Below are 18,187 nucleotides of genomic sequence, written 5' to 3'. Positions count from 1 at the left end.
GCTGATTCCTAGCTCACCGAAAAAGCGAAATTTCTAAATCTTTAAGGATCTATCGGTGATTTTTAAATGCTGCTAAATTTTTCTTCTGTAACCCTAGTAAGAAAATTAAATACTTAATCTAAGCATTAAAACTTTATCATTACAACCCATATGTTCTTAGCACATTTGCAAGAGACTTATGCTATATCTGGAAAAGGAATGCAGATGTTACCATAATTTATTCGAGCACCTGGCCCTATCACATGATCCCCATCTGAAGGAGAGGTGATGAAAATATATTTTTAAAGTTTCTTGAAACTAACACACCATTGTAAAGCAATTACACTCCAATAAAGATGTTAAAAAAAAAAAGATGATCAGAAAAAAAAAAGTTTCTTACTCTATCCTTTTGATACATATTCCAAAAAGTGTGGGGGACCATCCTGGCTGTTTATAGAAGATGCAACCACCCATGAAAAGCAGTCCCACTGTTGCCATAGTGATCATGAATGATGGAGCCATTCTGCCAGAAATCTCATTCACTTGAAAATTGAAGTCCCCAAGTGACAATAAGCTGAGGACACTGTAATATCAGGTGGGATAACATCTAAGACACCCAAACAAGAAGTGAGAGCCTCAATTCACTTTACCACAAGTTATAGGAAGGATGGATGGCTGACACACTCACAGGAACCCAGTGTTAGAGATCAGACAGCTTCCACAGCCGAAAAGTACATCTGCTACCTTAAAATAAAAAAGAAGGAAAAAATATATATACACACTTCCAGGACAGTGATGAAAAGACAAAGACATGCTGGCCAGACAATGGCGTTTATTTTCCATAGAACTGACCTCCTGAATCAAACGACTTTACCCCCAAAAGTGTAAATGATCTTTTTAATATGGTGAATTGTATATTGATATAAACGCATACTGACTCTCAGTAAAGAAGTGGGTGTCACCATTCAGGTGGCCATCGTGAACCATGTGAATGGTGCTCCCAGGAGGTGGTCCTTTCTGCCCAGCACATCTCCTCCAAGACATGAGCCTGATTCCTCGCCGCCATGTTGCTCTCAGGTGACTCTCACTCTTGCTGACGGTGAGTGCCTGTGACTGAGAGTGAGGATGTGAGATTCATCAAAGAGCAGAAGAGTAACACATGGCCTCAGGAGACTCTGGTGGCCACCTTCACTCAACAGTCAGCTGAGAAGCAGAAGAGGTCCTTGTGCAGAGCGAGCGTCCTGAGCAAAAGCAGAGAAAGGAGCAGACAGGAGATGGAGAAAGAGCCCCCACATTCCTTGTTCCACCCTCTCCTAAGACCCAGCTGGATTCCTGCCCTTGGGTTCCATAAGTCATCCCCAGTTTTTATAGTTAATCCTGTTTCAACTACATTAGCTGACACTTGAAATAAAACAACCTTAAATAACCAACTCCATCCAAAAGCAGACAAGGGAAGTTCTTCAGCCATTGTCAACGTCATCTTGGTATAAAGCCACCATCTCTTCCTCCTTCTTCCCTTGCCCTTGGGAAGCTCCATCAACGTTGATGTTTTCTGCTACCCGGTCACATTTCATGATGGTGCTTCTGCCCAAGAGAATACATGACCTTCCCTTGGACGTTAGGCTGAATGTCTGCTCTGAGCTTTATCTCTAGTCCTAGCTGCCCACATCCACTGCTGGTATTTCTCTGTAAAAATAATACTGTCGGCTTATATTTTTGAGAAATGTGCCACACACTGTTCCCAATACTTTATAATTATTCATTGATTCATTCAATCAGTCCTCACAATAACCCTACTGAGGAGGTACTATAACACCGTCCCTTCACAGCTGGGGAAAGTGAGGAAGTGAGTGGTAAGCCATTTTCCCAAGGTCATAGCGCAAGTAAGTTGCGAGCAGATATCTGATTCCAGACGGTCCGGCTCCGGAGCCCAAGCCCACAGCCATCAGCCAACGCAGCCTCCCTGGCAGATGCAAGTCCACGAGTACAATAAAAGGCAATCAGCGACAGCCCCCAGGAGATGCCACATTTTGAAGGCGTTCCTGGCTTTTGGAGGGGCGGCTTTGGGCATACATACACATAAATATGCAAGCACATATGCACATGCACGTACGCATGGGTAAACACACACACATGCACACCTGGCTCACCTCGTGGCCAGAACTGAACTGGGCGATCACAGCAGCTTGAGGAGGCTGTTAAAGTTCTGGGTCTGGAGGGCGACACCATCGGGGACAAAGTGCACACAGACCTTGGTGTCGGGCTGGGGAGGGGACAGCAGACAGCAGCAGGCAGGGCACCCCCGTCACCTTCAGCTGAACCACTTTCCATTACACTGATGGACGCGCTGGACCTTGGAGGATTAATAGGGCTTTCAGGGTTTTTTCATTTTACGTTGCTTTTTGTTTTTAATGGAGGACCAATCTTACCCCCGAAAAATCTCTTGCTTCCAGGTGGGAGTTGCCAGCATCAGAGCTTCCTGCACACGGAAGATGAAGGAGGCCCCCGTACGTAACCCCACTTGTGCATCTAACTACAACTCATGGGAGTGAGCCCGGCTTCAGAGGTGTCAGGTCTACCAAAACCGCAGCTTCAGACAGAACAAATGAGGTGTGCAACCAGAAATGTAAAGTGTGTAGGAGGGAAACTGAGCTCTTGACAGAGACGTGATACATTTTCTCCTTAGAATTGTTGGAAGTAAACAGCTCCCCGCCTGATCTAGCCCTGGTCTCTACCATTATAGAAGTAACCCCGGTTTCTCTCTTAGGTTAAAGCTGTTGACAGGCTAAGTTTCATATGTTGGACAATCTTGATATAGAACACAACGTTTATCATCCACAAAATTACCCTATCTCCTTGGCCCTAAATACAGAGAGTTGAAGAAATGAAGTAAACCCAAGTTGTTACTTACCCTCTACTGTTCCTAATGGATAAACATTAAAGTGTTTAACAGGCAACAAAGCAATATTGTGGAGAGAAATGTGGAGTTTGGTTTTGAGTCTAATATTTAAAATCTGTGTGGATTAGAAAGTAGTTTCACCAACCTGTGCCTCAGTTTCCCCATGTGGAGTAAAAGCCTTGGATTGAGGGTCTCAGGGGTCTCCCAGCACTGGAATTCGGAGATTGTCTCCCGAGATGTTACCGTGACCTTTCTCGTGAGAAGGAAAGTGTATGAGGTTGAGTTCCAGACCTGCCTGAGAATCCTCATTCTCCTGCTTCCCACATTTGCTACCTGGAGCCCCTGAGCCTCAATGTCTTGCTCTATAAATTGGGGATAACAATTAAGCAATTTGTAGCTTGCTGTGAGGACAGGTGTGCAGGATGTAAATCTGTCCCAAGGCCAGGCCAATTGTCACACAGCAGAAGTGAAACAAAATAGTGTGAGAAGCAGTGAGTATTTGAAAATAGATGTTTTGCAGAGGAATGGAGGAATCAGAATGAACCCAAGCCTGGGTGAATGGTGATGACGGTGGTGGAGGTTGGGGAAGAAGCACAAAGTGAAAGCCAGCACCCTGACCTTGAACCTGACCGAGCTCCCCTCAACACTGTACAAATGTTCTTGATTATCTACAAAATTGAAGGACTGGAGAATTTTAATATCTCCTTCAGTTTAACTTAAAGATTTGGTAAAAATGAATAAACAAAATAAAAATAAAAGCTGGGGCTTCCCTGGTGGCGCAGTAGTTGAGAATCCGCCTGCCAATGCAGGGGACACAGGTTTGAGCCCTGGTCCGGGAAGATCCCACATGCCGTGGAGCAACTAAGCCCATGCACCACAACTACTGAGCCTACACTCTAGAGCCCATGAGCCACAACTACTGAGCCTATGTGCCACAACTGCTGAGCCTGCGCTCTAGAGCCCATGAGCCACAACTACTGAGCCTATGTGCCACAACTACTGAGCCTGAGCTCTAGAGCCCATGAGCCACAACTACTGAGCCCGTGTGCCTAGAGCCCGTCCTCTTCAACAAGAGAAGCCACCGCAATGAGAAGCCTGTACATCGCAATGAAGAGTAGCCCCCACTAGCTGCAACCAGAGAAAAGCCCGCATGCAGCAACAAAGACCCAACGCAGCCAGAAACAATAAATAAATAAAATAAAATAAATAAATTTATAAAAAATAAAAATAAATTTTAAAAAAAGCTGCTCTAGAAAATCTGGAAACTCTTAAATCATGAGCCACTGCTCTGTATCAGGATATTTGGTACACGGTTCTCTAGACCAAGGTTTCCCAGAGGGTGATCCACAGAATCATCTGGTGTGTTTGTTAAACATGCAAAATCCCAGGGAATTCCAGTGGGAATTTGAATCCAGTGGTTAGGACTCGGGGCTTTCACTGCTGTGGCCCGGGTTCAATTCCTGACTGGGGAACTAAGATCCCACAAGCCGCGTGGCACGGCGAAAACAAACAAACGAACAAAACGTGCAGAATCCCAGGTGGCACCCAGATCTCAGGTTTCAGAATTTCAAGGGTGGGCACAGGAATGTGCATTCTGAATCAGCTTCCTCATTCTGGGGTGCGCTCCACTCCGGAACCCGTGGTCTAATGGCAGGACAGGATGAATAAGACCCAAATGGCAATCAGGATTTCCAATGGTCCTGGTTACCCTCATTGCTTTCTGTCACCCTTCTGCAGAGGGATAACCGAGGATTTCCCCCAGAGTAACTTGCCTTGGCAGTCTCTGTCCAAGCGTACAAAATGCTTTCTGCCCTGAAGTTTCATCTGTGAGCTTGTCCAAGAGGATCTGAACGGTTTTCTAGACCTTCCTAGTTTTCCCTCTTTCTCCCAGATTAACAAATGCAGCCAATTGAGAATAAACAGTGAACTGAAAATCCAGAAATGCTACAGCACAGGAAAAAACGATTTCAAAATTAAATAATAGAGACCTCTATGACTCTGCTGGCCTCCACAGATTGTGAGTGTGTTTCAGATAACCATGCATGGTATTTTGGTTGGAAACCCAGAGACTCATAAATCACAGCCCACATTTCCATGTCTGGCGTCACAGCAGGAAGGAAATGTTGCCCAGTGGGCGGCCCGAGGAAGCACTGAAGTCTCCAGAGAATGATGAGTAATCCCCGTCTGAGCAGAGGCGACAGCAGCCACGTTAATGGGCTGATCTAAATGTATAAGCCTTCACCCTTTGCCTGTTCTCTCTCTGAACAGCAGCTCCAGAAGATGTGCCCTGTTGAAGACGTGTAGCTACTGAGCTTTGCAGATGGGTGTGGGAAGGTCAAAGTACTTATGGCAGAAAAAAATACCTCCTGGGACAAAGCTGACTCTGAAATCACATGTGGTCCTCTGGTGTTCTTTCCCTTTAGACAGATGAAAAGACCCAGGATCTGCACAGAGGTGCAGCGTCACCAGGTTTCTTTGCCTAAGCCCCCGTTAATATTTTGTAGCCTTCACAATGTCACTGGAGAGTTATTCAAAGGTATCTCTGAGGCAATTTCCCCTACTGAGTGAACGGGGGAGGTCGTTCTGGAAGAACCACAGAAGACTGTCTGCCTAATTTAAGGTAGGTTTAGACGATAGGGCACGGAAAACCAGACCTGATGATTCTCTGATCGCTCATGGGAGGTAAGCATCCACAGGAGGAATCATCGTGATCATTTTAAGCCTATCTTAAAGGCTTAAAAAAAAATCCTTGTTCGCGTACATACTATCAAACTTCATCCTAATTTTATAGAAGAAAAAAAACTGTGCTTTGGCTCCACCATGCAGCACGTGGGATCTTAGTTCCCTGACCAGGGACTGAACCCGTGCCCCCTGCACTGGAAGTGCAGAGTCTTAACCACTGGAACACCAGGGAAGTCCCAAAGAAAAAAAAATTTTTTTAATTAATTTTCAGGTGTAGAGAAGTAATTTCAAATCAACTCTCAATAATCCAAGTAATGGGCTTCAGGTAATGGCTTGGAGTATGCAAAATAGCAGATTTTTAAAAACCTATTTACCTGTGTCTTTTATTAGGATTAATTATTTTAAATCAGTGTGTATAACATGAAATCTGATAAAACTAGTTAAAGTATATTTTAGATCCTTAGTGCCTATCAGCTAGTTAGTAGGATAACATGAATAAACAGAGAAGGAAAAAAATGTTTCTCAACTTTGGAGAAAACGACACTGAAATGTTCTTCATAGTGTTATCCAAAAATGAGCAGAGAGCTATTGCAGACCGCGGAGAGACTATTAAACAATTGTCCCACAGCTATTAGCAAATGCTCTGGCACCATTTCCAGAATTTTAGGAAAAGAAAAGATTTTATGAGGCATAGGAAAAGTAAATTCTTTGTAATTAAAAAACATTCTACTAATATACTTTGCTTGGATAGCCTAGGACATCACAGCTTTCAGGGCAACCGTGAGCAAGAGGCAGACTACGTACCATCCCCCCCGGGGTCCCCGAGTGGCCACTGTGGCTGAGAGCTCAGAGCTGGAAGGGCCCGGCCGAGACTCACACTGCAGCTCAGAGTCTGGGTCTGGGGCCAACGTCTTGGCATTGTCACAATGCCAAGGACGTTTTTCTTCTCAACCGAGACATTCCCGTAAGAACAGCAGAAGACGTGGGAAGGTTAAGGTGCTTCAGTGCCCACTGTTCCATGTCTGTGTCCTGACTGTGTTACTCTGTGCTCCTGTAATAAACATAAATCAAGTGACTAGCTTTCACCAACTCTGCAGTAATAAATGGCACGTCTCTAAGCCCTTAAACGTTGCCTGAAGTTGAGCACCTTTCTGAAAGCATTTCGGAGGGTGAAGTCCGGATTGTAAATTTTCTTACTTCAGTTTCCCAAATCAAGAGGAGCTGGCAATGCAGTGTTCTCCCCTCCAGGCTTTACGTGTGGCTGAACTCGTCCCATTTCGCTCTGCGGGAACCAACAGCTTCTGACTTCTTTCAATGCTGTTTCACCCTTGAATGGCAAAAGACAAAACAAAGGACTCACCCAGCAGGAAATGTAAATTGCTGCAGCCACTATGGAAAACAGTTTGGAGGTTCCTTAAAAAATAAAAATAGAGCTACCATATGACCCAGCTATCCCACTCCTGGACATATATCCGGAAAAGACGAAAGCTCTAATTTGAAAGGTGAATGGATAAAGATGTGGTACATACATACAATGGAATGTTAGCCATAAGAAAGAATGAAATCATGCCATTTGCAGCAACATGGACGGACCTAGAGATGATCATATTAAGTGAAGTAAGTCAGACAAAGACAAGTATTATATGATAGCACTTATATGTGGGATCCAAAAATAGTACAAATGAACTTACTTACAAACAGAAACAGACACAGTCAGAGAAAACAAACCTATGGTTACCAAAGGGGAAGGGGGTAAATTGGGAATTGGGGATTAACAGATGCACACTACTATGTATAAAATAAACAACAAGGATTTACTATATAACTCAGGGAACAATATTCAATATCTTGTAATGACCTGTAATGGGAAATAATCTGAAAAAATATATGTTTAACTGAATCACTTTGCTGTACACCTGAAACTAACACAATATTGTAAATCAACTATACTCCAATTTTAAAAAAAAGACTCCATGGGCTTCCCTGGTGGCACAGTGGTTGAGAGTCCGCCTGCCGATGCAGGGGACGCGGGTTCGTGTCCCGGTCCGGGAGGATCCCACATGCCGCGGAGCAGCTGGGCCTGTGAGCCATGGCCGCAGAGCCTGCGCGTCCGGAGCCTGTGCTCCGCAACGGGAGAGGCCACAGCGGTGGGGGGCCCGCATACTGCAAAAAAAAAAAAAAAGACTGTTAAATAAATAAATAAATAAAGCCTCCAAAAAAAAAAGACTCACCAAGCAGATGAGACAAGTTCCCAAGATGTCACAGCAAAACACCTGGCCAGTGCCCCCTCCCCTGCTTCGCCCCCATGGTGGTGACATACACACCTGTCACTCACCACAGGCCACAAGTACAACTTCTTCCTCAAGCTGGCCAACCCTGCACAGATGCGAGGAAGTGCAACTGCGTCCTTCCAGACCACAGGATCCTGGGCAGGAAGCGTCTCTGTGCAGAGGGAGCTGCACGGCCCCTGGGGTGTCATGGGAGGGCTGGCAGAGGTGTGTCCGAAATCAAGCTGGAAGGACACAGGGTGAGATTTTGCTCAAAGTGCCTGGATCGGGCTAGACCTCATCCATCCTCAAATACCACGCACTGCCATCGAGTGGAGCTCGGACACTGCAAGGCACCCACGCGCCTCAGTGCCACAGCACAAATCCTGGGCCCTCTCCAGCGGGAGGAAAGGGACCTGAGAGATGGTTTTATTATCTCTCGTGGGAAAGTAAGCGTGGGAGACGGCTGATGACCCCACCTGCACCGCGGAAGGCAGGATTCACCCTCTGTCCAAATACCATATTAGCTAACAACCGAAACTCAGCACTTTCGAGTAGCAGACGGCAGAGCACGCCTTATAATGCGAACCCGCCCAGGTTCAAGCCCTCAGCCTCAGGTAATCTGTTCTGGAAGAACCGTTCTCAGCTCCTAAGAAATGGTGCTGGCTTCACGTGTCACATCCAGATGTCTTTGTCAGCTTGCAGCTTCCCGATCCGGGGCCAGCCCTGTCTTTCGTCCTCATCCCTGCTCTCCATAAAACAGCCTTAAACAGCAAAGCTCTACTTCTGAGGATTTTGCAGGAAAAGTCTACCACAGCTGCTTTAAAAGGAGAAACGTCAGCTAACAGTGATTTAGAGAAGATTTTTTTTTAGGGTTGTAGACTGTTTTGCACTCAGAGATGTTAGGGAAAGAAGGGCAGTGAGGCCGAGGGGCAAATCTGTAGGAAAGGATTCCTCCAAGCCCCTTGTTTATAAAACCCACACCCAACTAAAGCTGCCCCCGACGGACGGGCTGCTTCAAGGCCCCTAGGTCCTTCAGGGCACTTTCAGGGCATGCACACAGCAACAGCTTCTAAAAATCAAGCATTTAAAGACCATCCATTCAAATTCTTTTCCCATTTAGGTTATTACAGAGTACTGACCAGAGTTCCCTGTGATATCCAGTAGATCCTTGTTGGTTATCTATTTTAAATTAAAAAGTTTTTTAAAAAGACCAACCATTCAAATTCTTCATTTTACTGATGGGGAAACTGAAGCCCAGAGAGGTAAGGGGACTTGTTCAAGGTCACAGAATCAATTAGAACAGACTACCGACGTGGTTTCACCTGTACCAGAGTTGGAAGAACCTCCCATCTAATCTTTGCCAAATGGAGCTAATTCCAGTGGAGCTTCAGCCCGGCTAGATCTCTAGCAGGCACATGGTAGTGCCTGGGAGAAACAGAGAACTTGGCAGACTCTGGTCACACCCCGACCAGCCAAGGTCAGCCAAGTTCTCAGAAAGACAGAGAACAGAGCCCAGAAGATCGCACCTGCTTTTTTCTTTCTTTTTTTTTTCAGACACCCACTGTTTGACCTGCTGTCTTGCTGATACGTGTGGTATTTTACCTCTCTCCTTTTTAATTCCCCACAGCGGAGTCCTTGAGGCTGTCAGCTGGATCCCAGCATCTTTCCTGGACCACTCAGCACACAGGTGTGGGGGAAGGAGGTGATGGCATTTGGGACTCTGAGACACCCTCGTGTGTTGGGCAGCACCCTGACCGGGGGTCCAGAAAGGACTGACACCTGAAGCCCTGCAGTGGCCAGAGGAGAGGGGACAGTCACAACGGGAAGGGAACGGGCCGGCTGGGGACAATCCCGGAGCACAGGGAGCTCAAGGAGGGTCCAGTAAACGTCCCCTGGGGTGTTGTGGGTGATAACGAGCAGCGTTTCTCACTCTACGGAGAAAAAGAGACGTGAAAAGAAATAGTAATCGACGTGAGGAAGGAACATGCACTAGAGTTGGAGCTGCAGCCCTTGTCTGTTACAGTGGTTTTAAAACTGGTGCTGCAGTGGCTTTGAAACTACTACCCTGATTTTCTAAACCCTGAGGCTCTAAGGTTCCATGAGGATGGGGACTCAGAGAGGTGGGCGACTGGGCTCTCAGCCCCACTGTGCCCGCCCAGACCAGAGATCCTGCCCACTCTGGGCAGCTCAGCACTGAAGGCCTTCAGAACCCAGTTTTTAACCAGTTTTAACCAGTTCCCTGGTTTAACCAGTTCCTTTAACCAGTTCCCTGCTCAGCACTGCGAATTGAGACTCGCCCTCTCTCTGCCTCTGTCTGTCACACACACACACACACACACACACCCCATTCCTTGGTGAGAAACAATAATATAACAGAATAAGTTCTATTTTCCTTGATTGTATTTTTTTTAAACTATAACAATCTCTTGAGTACTTTCCATTTATTTTACTTATTTATTTATTTTTGGCTGCATTGGGTCTTTGTTGCTGTGCACGGGCTTCTCCTTGCAGTGGCTTCTCTTGTTGTGGAGCACGGGCTCTAGGCACGCAGGTTCAGTAGTTGTGGCTCGTGGGCTCAGTAGTTGTGGCACGTGGGCTCTAGAGCACAGGCTCAGTAGTTACGGCGCACGGGCTTAGCTGCTCCGCCGCATGTGGGATCTTCCCAGACCAGGGCTCGAACCCGTGTCCCCTGCATTGGCAGGCGGATTCTTAACCCCTGCACCACCAGGATCATATTTTTAAACATGCAGAGCAAAAGATAAAATTCGAGCACTTTCATCTCCAATAAGTGGCTTTATAGAGAGTCAAGACAAAGATGAAATGACAGAATGAATGAATCAGAAGTGAGCGGCCAAAAGAAACCTTATAGAAAGATGCAACCCCCAAAGCCAGGAGCCACGGTGATTAGTTTAGGTGGCTGCTTTGGGCTTCAATCCACAGAGCCACAAGAAAACACAGGGATTGAAAGCCCAGAGTGTGGCAAGCCAAGTTGCAATATTCCTGGAGAAATTAAAAGGATGGTGGGGAAGAAAGGATAGAAAAATCTCAGAGTTAGACACGGAGCCTTGAGGAGGCAGTGGACATTCTCGCTTTAATGAGTGACTTGAGCTCAGTGTCAGGAGAGGATGGGCTGACACGGTGTCCATCAGGCTTATCAGAAAGCTGCATTCAATTAATGTTTGTCATTTCAGTGAAGATGCATATTTTTCTGAATAAACGATGAGTCACTGGCCACATGCTAAACCCCAGTCCGTCTCGGTTACCTTCCCAAGGAGCCGCCCACCGCTGGCATCATGCCCATCCCCAGCCCCACAAAGGAGGGGTCACCAGCCAGCGTTCTCTCTAGAACAGCTTCCCTCTGCTCTGCTCAGCTAAATGATGCTCACCCTTCCAGTTCCAGAGAGGCTCCCCTTTTCCAGAAGTGCCTCTGCTGTAGTGTCCATAAGCCCCTGTAAACACTTGAACTCGGAAAGTCCTCTGTGTTGTACGCCTCACCCTGATTCCAGCCCAGCCCATCCTGGAAGCCCTGAACACAGGCTCAAGTCGCCACCTCCAAGGCAGAGCCTCTGTAACGGCTCAGAGACCCCTGTGCCCTTCACAGCCTACAGCCTGAGAGCGAATGGTACTAATACTCGGCTGAGGACGTGGTCGTGGGGGTGGGGGAACAGCAGAGGAGTGTGCAGCACCAGAAGATGCTTCCCCTGGAGCCTCCAGGACAGCTGACACCCCCCCCAACTTTCCTGTCTCTGGAGAAGAGCCTAGAGAGAGCCTCCAACTGCAGGAGACCTCACACGGGCGGCCCGTCTCTGCTCTTCTGAGTTGCCTCCAGAACAATCGTGAGTGCAGGTGTCAACACAGGCCGAGCAAAGAGGAAAGAGACACCTCACCGCAAAGTGCCAGACCTTGCGAAGACCTCCCGGGAGGACCCAGGGGAGCAGGTTCGGGCGCCGGGGGTGAGGGTGTCGAGCGGGGACAGGGCATGAGGCTACACGGGGGGCGTCTGTTGATAGGGGAGCTTTCTCTTCGGGTCCACGTTCACCATCTGGCACGGATGACTGGAGCCCACCCTGTGGAGCCAGTGGAATGGCCCCTTGAAAGAGGGCCTCGTGACGGCCTCCAGGGAATGGGATGAGACGCCGGAACCTCCTTGGTGGGGTCCTGAGGGTGGGCGGAGGAGGCTCCAGGAGGAGGGCGTGTTCAAGTGGCCTCGTCACCCGAGACCAGAGAACCCCTCGCCGGATGCGTCCCCTAAGAGGGCACAGGGACACTCCCTTCTCCTAAGAAATGCTCTAGGGAGAGGAGAACAGCACTCAAGAAGCTCAGGGTCCTCATAAACGGGGGCTGACACTAGAAGATTCTACCAGGAGAGGGCGTCACCTCGAGTCAGTGGGGACCACGGGAACCCTGCTGAGAGGGTCCCTGAGACAACGTACCATCCTCAGTGGCCAAGGTGGACATAACTGGTGTCAAGGCCAGAGCTGCAAACAGGGCCCCTTGATCTGCGAGAATCTATGGGAAGAGCGAATAGACCCTACTGGGGTTTTTTTAATCAATACAGATGTATTTTTAAATTTTTATAGATTATTCTCCATTTAAAGTTATTATAAAATATCACTTATATTCCCTATGCCGCACATCACGTCTTTGTATCTCATTTACTTTACACCTAGTAGTTTGTACCTCTTAATCCCCTTCCTTTATCTTATCCGACCCTCACCCCTCTCCCCTCTGGTAACCACTAGTTTGTTCTCTGTTATCTATGAGTCTGTTTCTGTTTTGTTACATTCATTCATTTTAGTTTTTAGATTTCACATACAAGTAAAAGTGTATAGTGTTTGTCTTTCTCTGTCTGACTTACATAGATATGGAAGCAACCTAAGTGTCCATCACCAGATGGCTGGATAAAGAAGATGTGGTATATATAAGATAGAATATTACTCAGCCATAAAAAAGAATGGAATTTTGAGTGGATGGCAGCCTGATGGCAGGAGGGGAGCTGTTCATTGGCCCAGTCGCATGGCCTCCACCCACTACGGCTGTTCCAGGGACCCAGCTGCCAGCACAGAGGCTTTGGGCAGAGCAGGCGGCCACTGGTAATTAACCCGCAACTAGGTTAATGTGCTGTATGTTTCCACCCTGGAGGGAGTAGCCATGCCTCCTTACAACACTGACTCCAGATCTTGGTTTCCTTTCCCTGCAAGCTGTTCTGCTGTCAGCACCATTATTTGAAGGCTTACAGGTGCCCCTTTATCAATATAACATCACCTCAGACTAAGGGGTCCAGCTTATAGGGAAGGAGGTGTGGCAGGAACCTCATAGAGCATCACTCCTCAGCATCAGCTGGACCAGTCTCCCCACTTCCATGCATCTTCTACACCACCGCCAGTTTTTTTTCCCTATATAAAAATCTGGTGCTTTCCTTCCCCAGCCTAAAACCCTTTGGTAGTTTCCCAAAGGCTTCAGGATGCAGATCAAGCGCCTCAGTATGTAGCAAAGGCCTTTTATACCCAGCACCACACTCCTTCCCAGCCTCAGCTCCTGATGCAACCACCACCTTCACGAAAAGTCGCACCGAACCCGCCCTGTTTTCTGAAAGGCATCCGCCCTCTCAGGCCATGTCATTGCTTTTTCTGCTCTTTCTTTGGAATTTGCGAGCTTTAACTCTTTCTAAAACCCCCGCCAACCGCAACTCCCTTGAGACCTGCATACACTCAATGGCGTACCGAGCTACCACACCTTCAGCAGCCTAAAGAGCACACAGGTATGAACTCTGTTTCTGTGAACGGGAGTCCAGGCACGGACACTCAGCTGTGTCCTCTGGTTCAGGGTCTCCCAGCCTGCAGTCAAGGTGTCAGCCAGGGCTGTGGTCTCATCTCCCGGCTCCACTGGGGAAGGGTCTGTTTCCAAGCTCCCGGGCTTGTTGGCAGAATCCAGCCCCGGCAGAATGTTGGATGTGAGCCTCACTTCCTTGCTGGTGAGCCGCTAGAAGCCGCCCTCAGCTCCTGGCCGCAAGAGCCTGTCCACAGGGTGACCCCCAGCACGGCAGCCTGCTTCATCAGAGCCCGCAGGGACAGGCTGGCAAGACTCAAGTCAAAGTCCTGGGTAACATGACCGTGGAAGTGACGGCCCATCATTCTGTGTATCCCATTGGTTGAAGGCAAGTCACAGGTCCTGCCCACACTCAAGAGGAGTGGCTACCCAGGGGCGTGAACACCAGGAACCCACCAGCCACGGGACCTAACCCTGCCATCACTGGCGTCTCCACTCTGCTCTGTTTCCCCAGCACCTGGCTCTCAGACATAGGCCTGTTCGCTGTCTCCTACAGCACACGTGTGACAAAAATCCTCAGGCACGGCATCCTCCCGCCACAGCAGAGCCCATAGACTATTCGCGTTAGCACCCCCGGGGGCCTACCACAGTGCTCCACACCCAGGAGCACAAGGCTACAGGCACCCGCCTCCTGGTCCAGTCACGGCTTCCCCTGTCCAGAGAAGGAAGAGAGGGGCGGTTTCCAAAGTTGAATGTCTATCAGTTTACTCTCTTTACAGCTTTCTGCTTCTCCTAAGGAAAATATCTGTAGATTTGCCAATCCCATCAAATGGTTTTTTATTTATAATGAAAATCAAGATTTAGGTTTTATCAGCACCTAACACCAGCCTAAAGGAACTCACATACCAGAACAATTTTAGCCATTGTCTCCACTGAAACTTTTAGCCCAGAGAAGGGAGATGCACTGAATTGATGTGTGCCGCACTTCAAATCCTCATAATATCCCTGTACAATAAGCACTGTTACCTCCGTTTCACAAGCCAGGAAACTGAAGCTCAGTTTAAGTGATCTGCTCCTGGTGGAATCAGAATCATATTTGGTCTGGATTTCTCTGTCTTTCCACACCTCCTGCTCAGAGCCTGGCAGAGGGTCAAGGTCAGAGAGAACTTCGGGCAGCAGAGGGGAGCCCCCAGGGGGTCCTGATTCCATGTAGAAATCCAGCTTTGGGCTCCAGAAACTTCTCCCTGGGAGCAGCAGCTGTCCTGTCTTGTGGCCTGTGGTGACCTGGGACAAAGAGGCTCAGGGCAGGAGTGGGGATGGGCTGGCTGGAGGACTTTCGCTGACCAAACTCTCATCCAAAAACAAATGTTTTTAATCCATGTCAAATGGTGCATTTGGTTGCCTCAAAGGCAGTCCCTTCCCTCAGAAATGCCTGATTACATGCACAATCCTGGAAACTACTGATTTCCTCTGCTCTGAATTCTCGCAGGGAATCTGGCAACCCCAAATCTAACACTAGGCTCGGATTCACCCGACACCCCCGGGAGGCGCCCACCTCGTCTCCCCCAGGGCTGGGCGGGGGTGGGTGTGAGGACAGAAGAAGGGAAGCAGGCCTCCAGCACGAATCCATCTGACTCACCTTCAGTCCCGACACCTTATCTGGTAGACAGTGGTTCAGCATCTTCGGAGGAAAGTCTTCTCTTACGTAAAATGCCTTCAGACACGTCACTACTTCGTCTAGGAGTCAGTCCTTTCGTGCACGTTTGCTGAGCCGGCTGTGCCCTGGGGCTTCCCCTGAGCACTGGCCCGCCTTCTTCAGGTTCCTGCTGAAGGACCCTCATGAGACGGCGGGGAGTTCTAGAAAATGCTGCAAAGACCCCACACAAACTTTAGGACCCCGATTCTCCACTGAGCTCCCCGGCACCTGTGAACTGAGGGGGCTGAGGGAGACGAGACCGTCCCGGGTTTGCTTCTGCTCCCGAGACCAGGTAAACTGAGTAACCTCTGCAAACCTTTTCAATCCATTTCACCATTTAAAAATAAGACTGTGACCTGCTGAAGGTTAACTCCCTCCGGGCAGTTAGGACTTGGAAAAAACAAGCATAATACCCACTTCCGGGCTGGAAGAAATAAACAAGTTTGCCCTTTCTTCAGAAATGCTGTGTCATTCCAAATAATTGGAATTGCTTTTTCTCAAGAATTAGTAAAATGCGTTTGTATGAATTCAAAGAAAGGGGCCCAGTCGAGCAGACTCTAGACTCCTAACCCTCCGGAGATCAGGAGATGCCAGCCCTGGGCATCACCCACACAAGAGGGGGCTTAAGGATGGGGCAGAGGGGGTGCCAGAAGTTTCTAGCACGTGGTGGACACTCACTGGTGTACATCCCCAAGGGACTCGGCACCAGTGACATGCACACATCACCGATTTGCTCTTGAGGGAGAATCCTAGTGTCACAGAGAGAACCTCAGGCCCCCTCCAAGGAGCTGGGAGGGGACCTCCACCCTGAACCCCCAAACCCCCAGCTGCAGCTCTGGAAACATTCACAGTAAAGGACAAGGCCCCCGAGACTGAACCCCTCAAGGCCTGGGAGCCCCCAAGTGTTCTGGACAGTGAGGCACGAGGAATCTCAGGCTCCTGCTGGCCCCCAGTGACACAGAGCCAGTCCACAGCCCAGGACCCACCCACACCAGCTGGGCCACGACGGGAGCCTCAGGGTCAGCCGGGGAAGCAACAGGAGAGAGTCCCGAGGTCCAAGCAAGAAGCCCCTCGGGCCACTGACCGCGAAGACGAGACAATTGCAGTGACCCCGCTCGGGCTCAGACGGCACCAGGGACCCAGGCGTCCGCACTCTGTCACTCACCAGCTACAGACATTGGGGAGGTTACGTAGCTGTGTGCCTCAGCGGCCCCCTCCGTGAAACAGGAATCCTAACATTCCTATCTCACTGGGTCGCTGTCCGTTAAATACTGTGATACGTTGAAGGCGGTTGGAACAGAGTCTGGGACATAGAAGATGCTCATGGCGGGTTAGTTGAGGCTTGGTGGGCCTGTCGGGGGGACAGCCAGGAAGGAGGGGGCTCTGAGCACCACTGAGAAGAAGTGGGAACAGTTTGTCGTGGGCTGCTGTGATTTTATCTTACCCCGTTCCTGGAAGAGTCAGCCATCAGGAAGATGCCCCAGATGCTCCTGAGGGGGTTAAAAATTGGTCTGAGCCATTAATTCTAGAGTTCCAGATAAAGACACGGAACGTACATCCACGCAGGCTCAGCGCCCAAAACAGCCTTAGATGTCAGGGAATCTGTCCACGGTCCCAAAGCTCCCTGACCATCCAGCAGTTTCCTCGCCTGGTGTCAAGCCCGGGTATCCACTGAGCAAAAGGTTTATTTTGCTTACGCAGCGCAGAGAGCATTCAACACGTATTTATTAATCAAATAAATGAACCAGTGGCATCTGGTGTGTTTGCTATAGGTATTTGGAGGGAATGAAATTTGGGGGGATAGAAAGAACTTGCAATCAATTTGGAAAATAAAATTAAAACACAACATAAAACCAGGGAATCTATGTGAGAAGACACTGGAGGCTCATACCTTTCTCCAAGGAGGCCTGTTTCCTATTCTACACCCCAGACCCTGTGGAACCGGTCCTGCCCCAGGCCGCGACGCCAGGCTATTTGACACTTGATTCTCTCCACTGTCAGTAGCAACGGTTGGGTTCAGAGACAAGAAGTAACACTTGCTGTGACAAGAAGTCCGGTGAGACGGCCGTGTGCCTGCTTGCCAATTTCTGGATTTAACGTGCACTCACCTGGCATCGTTACTGTTCCAGAACTTGCTGAGAATACTCACCATCTCTAAAACTAGCATGATCACGGCATGATCTTCTCCCACGTTCTCTGTATTTGCCAGCAGGCTTTAAAGTAAGAGTGGATTGAAATTAAATGTACCGTGCTCCTAACAGGAAGGGGGAGAGACCAGGGCAAGACAGTACTGAAGATATTGACTGCTAACTTAAGCCAAAAAGACCACATTTCCTTCTATTTCCTTTTCTTTTTGTCGTTGAATGTAACATACATGCTGACAGGCACATAGCCGAATCACAGTTTAAAGAACAATTGTGAAGCAAACCCTCTGATCCTTTATTCACCACGTGAGGGATTCCCTCCCAGCCCTCCCCTTGGGATTCCCTTGCTCCATCTACATTTTTCTCACCCGTCTGGACTTCGTGGAATACTATTTATTGACTCCTGAACGTTGCGTTGTTGACCTGTAGGTCTTGTGTCTTTTTCTTTCCTTTTTTTAGGGAATATATTTTGTGCAGTTGTGGGCAATAATGCAGAAGAACCCTTCATCCCCCTTATCGTTTCCTCAGTAGTAACATTTTATAAGACTACAGCACAGTATCACAACCAGTATCTTGACATTGATAGACTCCACAGCCTTATCCAGATCTCCCCAGTTTTATCTGCTTGCTGTGTGTGTATCAAGTCCCATACAACTGTATCATCGAGGTCAGTTTGTGTTTCCACTGCCATAGTCAAGATGCCAAACGGTTCCAACTTTGCAAGCATCCCTCACATTATCCTTTCTAG

The 18,187-nt window shown here is 48.5% G+C and overlaps 1 protein-coding gene across 1 annotated transcript in view; it reads right to left on the bottom strand.

Moving 5' to 3' along the window:
- Positions 1 to 18,187, bottom strand: part of LOC137210455 (uncharacterized) — a 70,319-nt gene that overhangs the window by 41,390 nt on the left and 10,742 nt on the right. Inside the window, exons 3-11 of the mRNA XM_067712342.1 lie at positions 15,239 to 17,508; positions 14,626 to 14,883; positions 7,896 to 8,072; positions 6,708 to 6,887; positions 6,365 to 6,611; positions 3,024 to 3,127; positions 2,130 to 2,332; positions 918 to 1,220; positions 630 to 723 (exon numbers count right to left, since the gene is read on the bottom strand). Coding sequence (XP_067568443.1) covers positions 6,759 to 6,887; positions 7,896 to 8,072; positions 14,626 to 14,883; positions 15,239 to 15,280 — 606 coding nt within the window. The 5' untranslated portion in view covers positions 15,281 to 17,508 and the 3' untranslated portion in view covers positions 630 to 723; positions 918 to 1,220; positions 2,130 to 2,332; ... (1 more) ...; positions 6,365 to 6,611; positions 6,708 to 6,758. The remainder of the gene's footprint in view (positions 1 to 629; positions 724 to 917; positions 1,221 to 2,129; positions 2,333 to 3,023; positions 3,128 to 6,364; positions 6,612 to 6,707; positions 6,888 to 7,895; positions 8,073 to 14,625; positions 14,884 to 15,238; positions 17,509 to 18,187) is intronic.

This window comes from Pseudorca crassidens, chromosome 17 (genome assembly GCF_039906515.1).
Source record: "Pseudorca crassidens isolate mPseCra1 chromosome 17, mPseCra1.hap1, whole genome shotgun sequence".
NCBI lineage: Eukaryota > Metazoa > Chordata > Mammalia > Artiodactyla > Delphinidae > Pseudorca > Pseudorca crassidens.
Note: the sequence above shows the minus strand (reverse complement) of the source record. Positions and strands in the feature narration are given on the sequence as shown.